Genomic DNA, 8,609 nt, shown 5'->3' with positions numbered 1-8,609 from the left:
GGGTGAACTTTGGAGTCCTGGTGGCAGCCTGGCTCCCAGGCAGCCGGTGCCGGGAGAAGATGGGTCCTGGTTCCTAAGCATCAAACCAGACAAACGAGGACTGAGTGTGGTTAGTGACGGGACTAATGAATTAATGATAAAACATTCATTGAAGCTCTACTATGCACAGCCTCGTTCTAGAGGCTGGAGTGCAGGAGTGCTTTCCTGGAATTCTGGTTGGGGAAGCAGACATGACACTCACAGGATTTTTGGCCTGTTTGAAAAAGGATACCACAAGTGTGTGTTTTGGACCTGAAAGTTTTGCATCTTTGAAAATCTACTTTAAAAAAATGCATGTTGGTACTCTGCCCCAGTTGCCTTTAGCATCCATCAACCCTAAACTCTTCTGTGTGTGTTATAAATTCTGTCCCTGGGCTTGAGATTCCCTGAGATTCCCTTCAGTAATGGCCCGGGGCTCTGCTGGGTCGAGCACTGCACAGCCATCCTCTGTGCCCCTGTCAGCAGGCCTGCAGGTCAGGCCCACTGTCAGCCCATTCCAGACGAGGAAAGAGGTTCTGGAAGGGTTAATGGCCAGTTGAGGCTTACACAGCTAGTAAGTGGGGGGACAGTCCGGCTCCAAGGCCAACATTCTGGATTTCTAAGTGGACTTGGCCCTAGTCCCCGTACTGTCCCGTTACATGGGGCCAGATGGGCCGCATATTGATCCGTTTTACATGCGTCAGCACCAGCTCTTCGCCTGCGCATGTGGAGCTTGAGGGACGGGGAGATGAAGGGATGGACCCTGTCATCGAGGAGCTCACGCTCTCTAAACCGGGCACCAGTAAACGCTGTTGATTCTTTTCCAGGAAAATACCAGGCCCGGATCCTTTCAGAGAGCCTTCTCACACCTGCAGAGTACCAGGAGGAAGTCCATTATGAGCTGGTTACCGGGAAAGTGGACTCCCTGGGGGCCTTCTTCAGTACTCTTTGTCCAGGTAGGCTTGGCATGAGGCAGGTGCAAGTGTGTACATTGCTAGGACAGAAACAGACGCAGAGGAGGTTGCCTGCCTGCGCTGCGGAGGCTGGCCGTGTTTCCTGCGCAGAGCGCCCTGCTCCCTCATACTGGGCATTAGCACCCACGCCCTTTCTCCTCACATGCACGATGTGGTTGCTGGCTGGCCTGCTCTTCCTGCTTGGCTGTAGTGTTCTTCTGGGGCATGGGGCTCTGTGGTTTCCTTCTTGCACACAAGCCTCTTATGTCCCTTGCCCTCAACCTCGCCGGCCACACTCCCTCCCTGCCCCTCGAGATGAGTCTCGAATCCTCTGGGATGGGCTTGCAGCCCTTCCTCTCTGGCCCGGAGCCCCTGCGTGTTGGGGTATAACCTGCTGTTAGCAGCAGGTCTGCATCCTGGCCAGGCAGCAACTCCTTGGCAAGACAGGCCATGTTGCCTCTCTCTCCATTATCCCAGGCCTCAGGGCAGTGCCAGGCACATAGCAGCTTCCCACAGATGTTTGCTGAATTTTGCCAAGACAGGAAACCCATTTCTGTTTGTTCTGTTTTGGGCAGAGGGTGACATTGACATTTTGCTGGACAAATTTCACCAGGAAAATCAAGGCCATATTTCGTCTTCAGTCACTGCTACCTCCGTCACTAAGGCAGCTTCCCTGGATGTCAACGGGCCACCAGTGTGCACAAGTAAGAGCGGGCACTGGGCACAGGGAGCGAGATGGTCGGGCCCAGGTGTGCATAGGGAGCGAGCTGGCCGGGCCCAGGTGTGCATGTGCTGAGCATGCCGGGCAGTGGGCACAGGTGTGCACAGTGAGTTACAAGGGGTGGTGAGTGTAGGTCTGTACAGGTGGGGCTACATCCCAGAGCCTCTAGGTGCTTTTCTGAACAGTGCTGGAGACACTTTAATTTGCATTCCACCCTCAGAAGGCGGGGCGTCTCCTTAGCATCAGCCTGATGTTCCTGCTCTCGAATCAGGTCTTCAGCAGCAGTGCTGTCTTGGTCCTGAAACATGCGTCTGTCTGCTGTTCTCAAGATGGTTCAGTTCTCTGTGCTGACCTCTTGCTTGCAAATGCATTGTTGATTTTTTAAAGAGTTTTTTTTTTTTGCTTTAGGGCATGTCCACTCACTGGAGAGAGAGACAGTAGATGGAAAAGTGAGAAATCACCCCCCATGGGCGATGGCCACACCACAATCACTTCTGCTGGGATCTTGGGCATGTATGCACATGTACCCAGCACGGTTTCCAAGCCCCTGGCCTGGGATTCCAACCGTGGTGGGCCATGTGGGAGTCCATTGACAGAACCACTACGCCACCTTCTGGCACCGTCGTGGAAATTTTTACTCATACAAAATCCCTGCAGAGCTGTGATGGTTTCCTTGCCTTCTGGAGAACTCATAGCCATCTGGTGACGTTTCCTCCCAGAGTCACCTGGGGGGTGCTGTCCTTGTCCCCTACTTTCTCTGTGTTCTCCGAGGGCTCACCCTTTGATTACTGAGTGGAGAAAGGTGTGTAAGTGCCGAGAGCAGGCACGTCATAATGTGAGCCCTCTCCTCCTGGGCTTTGTGCCTGGGTTGGTTCCCCCAGGCTGGGCCGTCCGATTCCCTAGCTGAGTACTCTGTTGGCTCACCTGGCGTCCATCTGGGGCTCTGGTTCCAGGTTACAGCCTGGAGCCACATGGCATCCGGCCCTTCCAGCTGGCAGTGGCCCAGAAGCTCCTCTCCCATGTGTGCTCGATTGCGGATTCCAGCACCCAAAACCTGGACTTGGGATCATTCGAGAAGGTGGACTTTCTCATTTGCATTCCACCCTCAGAAGTGGCTTACCAGCAGACTCTGTTCCGCGTCTGGCATTCAGGTATGGGACCTTCAGGGGACAGGTTCCGAGGCCTGCACGGGGAGCCCTTGTCTCCCTAGATTCGTGTTGGATGTTCTCACCATCTTTTGCTCTAGGGTGGGTGTGACAGGCCTGATTATCCTTGTTTTATAGATTGTGAAACTGATGCTTAGAGACAGTGACTTGTCCAAGATTTGAGATCCTCTTAAAGGTGCAACCAAGACTTGAGCTTTTGCTGTGTCCATTGAGGCCAGCAAACCAATTCCGTGTTGATCTGGCGTCCACTTCACGTTTTCCCTGTGCTTTCAGGGACATTGTGGTTAAATGAGAAGTCCACCTGGAGTCAGTTTCTTAACTCAGAGGAGTCACTCTTCAGGGGTGTGAGTAAGGACCTGTAGCAGCAGGCTGAGGTGACCCTGCAGGGTGGGCCTCTTTTCCTTCCCTCTGTCCCTGGGCCGGCATCAGCTGCTTCAGGAAGCTAGGTGGGCTGCTGCCCCTGCTCTCCAGCCTGGCCATCCCTGTTGCCTCAGGGTTGAGCCCAGTGCGTCCCTCCTAGGACCGCGGAGTGACTGAACCTGTCACTGAGCAACTAATGTGTTTCCACGGTGTTGCAGGGGTTTTGCTGGAGCTGGGCCTGGAAAAGGAGCATATGACCAAGCAGAGGGTGGAACAGTATGTTTTGAAGCTAGACACGGAGGCACAGACAAAATTTAAGGTCTTTCTGCAAAACTCCTTCCAGAATCCACATACGCTCTTTGTCCTAATCCACGACCATGCCCACTGGGATCTTGTCAGGTGAGAGCAACTGGTGTGGGGCGGGTTGACATTCTCCTCCTTTGTAATGATTTGTACAGAAGGTCCTTGGGGTTGAGAGGACGAGTCTTGGAACGATGGATGGTGTGGGGGGCATGGCATTTGACAGCAGATGCTATGGTTGCTGTCTGGATCTTCGAGCGGATGCCGTCTCTGGGATTACCCCGTATGACCCTGAAGTTTACCACGTGGAAGCCAAGGGCTGGAGAAGGGCTGCCTCTCACTTGAAATCCAGGCTGGGATGCGGGTGTGAGTCAGCCTGGCCTGAGCCAGGACCCCTGAGTCCCAACCTGGTCTGATGCCTCTGTAGCCTTATCAGTACCCACGGGCTGTGCGGGGGCACAGAGAGGGTCCTGACCGCAGCTCGGCCCCTCCCAGGTGGAGGCTCCTGTGGGCCCCAGTACTGTGGGTCACTCCAGGTGCCCACCCTTCTTCAGGAGCAATTTTACTTAACTAAAAATGGACGTAACCTACGAGAATGTCAGACAGGGCTAAGCCATTTAGACATTGTCTCAGATGTAGATGAGGAGGAAGGTGCTCGTGGGCCAGGTCACAGCAAGGCTTGGTTATCGGATGCATTGACCTTTGCGGCTGGCCACAGCCAGTTGGAGCTCCTCGAGGGCGTATGGTCTAGGTCTGTGTATAAGCCCCGGGGAATCGGAACAATCTGGAATTATAGAACAAGTTGTATCATGAGGAATTATTTGGGAGATAAATTCCTCAGAACGGGTTCCTGCCACCCAGAAGGTCAAACACTGACTTTTTCTGTCTCCTAGATTCACAGAGCAGAACGATGAAGCCCTTGTCTTATGCAAAGGCTGATGTGGGCCTGTCTGCTAGGCTCCTCGTCCACAATGCTTCCTATTCCTTTCCTGTTGCCTTTTAGATTTTGTATACCGTTTACATTTTATGTCCTGTTTGGATCATTTCAAAGTCAATGGGATTTAAAAGAGAGATTCTTACATAGTCAGATTGAGCCAAAGGAGAAAATGCAATTCATTGAACACTTCTGGGTACGAGTCCTGTCCTAGAGGAGTCCATGGATCGCATGTCCTGCAAGAAATCCTCGGAATACTATTCCACAGCCCCCTTTCTATTTGCCAGAGGACATGTGTACTCCCCAGAGAGACAGGGAGAGAGAGAGAGAGCACCCCCAATGGGACATGGTCGTACTGTAATCCCTTCTCCATCCCTCCAACCTGTAGGGATTTGGGGCATTTGCACATACACCTGGTGTGTTGTTCAAGTCACTGGGTCCAGGATTAGAACCACACCGTTGGCCATGTGAGATCTGGTTCCCTTAACCACTAGGCCATGGAGCTGGACAGCCCCCTTTCTATTTGCCAGAGGACATGTGTACTCCCCAGAGAGACAGGGAGAGAGAGAGAGAGCACCCCCAATGGGACATGGTCGTACTGTAATCCCTTCTCCATCCCTCCAACCTGTAGGGATTTGGGGCATTTGCACATACACCTGGTGTGTTGTTCAAGTCACTGGGTCCAGGATTAGAACCACACCGTTGGCCATGTGAGATCTGGTTCCCTTAACCACTAGGCCATGGAGCTGGCCTCATAAGTCATGAGTGTAGGGAGTCTCTGGCAGGTACCTAAGGTCCAGTCATTATTTTCTTTGCTTAGTCATGGTGGAGCCATATTCCCTTCTTAGCAGTGTGTGGGGGTAGGCACGGGTGATATGGACAGTCTTAGTAGTTTCATGCATTGTCTCTTCTCCTTCCTCAGTAGCGCGGTTCATAATCTCTATTCTCAAAGTGACCCATCTGTGGGACTGGTGGACAGATTGCTCAACTGCAGGGAGGTGAAGGAGGCCCCCAACATCGTGACTCTTCACGTGACTTCCTTCCCGTATGCGCTGCAGACACAGCACACCCTCATCAGCCCCTACAACGAGATCCACTGGCCCGCCTCCTACAGTAACGTGAGTGCCTCTGGGCGGCGGGCTTGGTATGGGGAAATTGCATTTAGCTAAAACCTTGAGGATGGGTGGCTCAACCCCTTGGACCATTCATTGATGGGACTCAGGACTAGATTTTTTTTTTTTTTAAAGAATTATTGAATTTTATTTATCATCGTTTTTAAAAATTTGCTACAGGGCATGTGCATTCACCAAAGAGAGATGGAGAGACAGAGAGGGAGATAGAGAAAGTGAGAAAGCAAGCCACCAGGTCCAGGACTTGAACTGTGGTCAGCCATGTAGGAGTCCAGCACCTTAACCACCACATCACCTGTTTGGGCTCCCAGGTTTAGATTTAAACCCTTCTTGGTCTTTTTGGAAACTTCCCTGCAGGGGCATCAGTTGGCTTCTCTGTCTCAGGACATGGAACGAGGACAGTTGGCTTGACAGGTTGTCCAGGGACAGAAGGTCCTTGGGCCTCTGAATATTTGTTCTCGTGGTGTCAGAGAAGGATGCTGAAGATAGAGCCCGAGTGCTGTAGGTGCTCACGGAGTGGTCGGGAGTGAATCTAGGAGCCTTTAACATGTTCCTGTTCCTTCTAATCCCGCATCCACAAGCAGCAAGGTTCAGGAGCTCCTTTTGCAAATCGAACACACATCCTCAAACCGTGGAGAGTTGTTAGTTTATCGCCTGCCAGTTTTTCATCCGAATAGCAGACCAAGCCCTTTGCTCTCCACCCACCGAGGGAAGAAGCTATGAGATGCCATCCAAGGGCCCGCAGCATCTGCACAAGTTAGAGGGAGACGCCAGGTCATCGCCAGCCCAGCCCCGGGACCTCCGACCATCCTGCCTACGCAGCGTTTGGGTGGCTGACGCGCTTCTCTGTTGTAGGGAGTGGACTTATACCACGAAAGTAAGAAGTACTTTGGGCTGTCAGAGTTCATCGAGGCCACACAGTCCGGACACAGCCTCCCCTTGCTCAGATATGACAGCTCCTTTGAGGCCATGGTCACCGCGTTAGGAAAGAGGTACGTGTCTCTCTTCAGAGTTGTTCCCAGTGCTGTCCAGTCAGAAGTGCATGTTGAGGTCCCTGCAGTCAGCCAGGGGATGTCAGGAAGGGACTCTTCCTCCCTTTCTTCCTGGGGACTCAGCCTCTCCATAGGGGATCTTGGTTTATTCTGTGTGTTTGCATCACTTTGGGCCAGTGGTACATGTCATGCTGCTCCAGAAAACTGTAGAGATGAACATGGCAGACTATGCTGTATGTTTGTAAGTCAATAGGAAGCAGAAAAGGGAAGGTGAAATACCAAAGTTTAAAGGAAGTGAGGGTGATGATTGTGATCGGCTTCATCTTTATTTCCTCTGCACATCATCTGTTGAGTACCTCGTTTGTGCCGGTCACTATTCCCAGAACCTTACTTTCTAGTGCTTTTTCGTTTAATGAAAGCAAGAAAGTACCCCCCGCCCCACATTTCCCAGTGGGACCTGGAATACTTTTCCTTCGGTTTTCTATTCCATCAGGATCCTGGTATATATAAAGATGCCTGGTGTGTTTTTCAAGCTGCGGGGCCCAGGACTCAAACCCTGGCTAGCTATGTGGAATCCATTTTCTTCCATGCAGCTCTTAACTGCGGTGCTACAGGGCCAGTGCAAGAAACTTCTCTGCACCAGTTGCTATCCCATCTTGCAAATGAAGAGACTGGCTCAGAGAGACCCCAGAACTTTCTCAGGCCACAGGTCTAGCAACTGACAGAAGTGGGTAAAAACCCAGAGTCAGTCTGACTCCACAGTCAGCCTTTTTGCCAAGGTCCTAATAGACCTCCCTTTGCTGATGAGGAAACTGAGTTCCAGAGAGGCTGAGCGATTGCCCACACCCATGCAGTCTACATGTTGTAGAGCTCGGCCACATTACGGACCGGCTAAGCCCTCGTGAGTGGCTCTGCCCCTGACCTCAGTGCACTCCGTTCTTCTCACTTCTCATTAAATTAGGCATGCCTTTTTTTTTTTTTTTTGAGAGGTTTTTGCTAAAGGGTGCATACGCTCACCAGAAAGATAGAGACAGAGACAGAAAGCGAGAAATCACCCCTTAGGAGGGATGGCCACGCCACAATCCCTTCACCATTCTCCTCTTGGAATCTTGGGCACGCACACACATGTGCCTGGTGTGAGTTTAAGCCACTGGGTCTGGGACTCGACCAACGGTTGACTAGATGGGAGTCCAGCAACATAGCCATTACTCCAACGGCTGGTCCCTAGACATGCCTTTCTAGAACTGTGTTCTAAGGTATCCTGCTTTGGTTTGGATACTAATAGCTATTAAGCAAAAAGGGATTCCATGGTTGAATATATTTGAGAAACATTTCTTTCCGTAGTAGAATTTCTTTTTCCCTAGAGTTCACAGAGCCATCCATGTGCCCATGCATGCTGTGGTCTCCAAGGGACAAGAGAGGTCCAGCATCTGTTGGCATCAGTGGTCTCCACAACACCCTCTGAGAACCAAGGTCCTGTTTGCTTCTGAGGCGCTGGTGGAGATTGATCGGGCCAGTCTCCAGCTTGCCTGGGTTGGCAGCTGAGCTCCTTCAAACTTGCTGAGTGCAGGAGAGCTTGAGATTTTGCCGTGAGGCTACAGGAACTGCTCTGCCCTTCTCTGCCCGCCCCAGCTCCTCCCTCATGCAGCCAATGTGGACTGAGGGCTTAGTGTGTTGCAGACACTGGGAGTAGTCCTCTGTTGGCTACCTGAGACAGTTCTCCCAACAGTGGGTGAGATAAGAGACATTGTTCTCTCCATTTTGCAGATGAAGAAACTGAGGCTTACCTAAGGTTACACGGGATTTATAGTAAAACTGGACAGAAATTCAGGTCACTGGGTCCCAAACCACATGACCATTAAGCCAGACTGACCAGTAGAAGGCCAGGCTGTGACCTCTGTACCGGTGCATCCTGGCTCCACCCTTCATTAGCCTTAAACTGGGCAGATCATTCAACCTGTCCAAACTCTGCATCTTCACCTGCAGAGCAAATCCACTTTCCTTGTGGCTTCTTATGGCAGTTTCAAGAGAGAGA

The 8,609-nt window shown here is 51.8% G+C and overlaps 1 protein-coding gene across 1 annotated transcript in view; it reads left to right on the top strand.

The window, feature by feature from the left end:
* GREB1 (growth regulating estrogen receptor binding 1) overlaps window positions 1-8,609 on the top strand; it is a 91,759-nt gene that overhangs the window by 34,375 nt on the left and 48,775 nt on the right. The window contains exons 11-16 of the mRNA XM_027773597.1: window positions 846-974; window positions 1,547-1,675; window positions 2,646-2,843; window positions 3,437-3,617; window positions 5,375-5,570; window positions 6,438-6,574. Coding sequence (XP_027629398.1) covers window positions 846-974; window positions 1,547-1,675; window positions 2,646-2,843; window positions 3,437-3,617; window positions 5,375-5,570; window positions 6,438-6,574 — 970 coding nt within the window. The remainder of the gene's footprint in view (window positions 1-845; window positions 975-1,546; window positions 1,676-2,645; window positions 2,844-3,436; window positions 3,618-5,374; window positions 5,571-6,437; window positions 6,575-8,609) is intronic.

Source organism: Tupaia chinensis, unplaced genomic scaffold, assembly GCF_000334495.1.
Source record: "Tupaia chinensis unplaced genomic scaffold, TupChi_1.0 Scaffold000045_1, whole genome shotgun sequence".
Lineage (NCBI taxonomy): Eukaryota > Metazoa > Chordata > Mammalia > Scandentia > Tupaiidae > Tupaia > Tupaia belangeri.
Note: the sequence above shows the minus strand (reverse complement) of the source record. Positions and strands in the feature narration are given on the sequence as shown.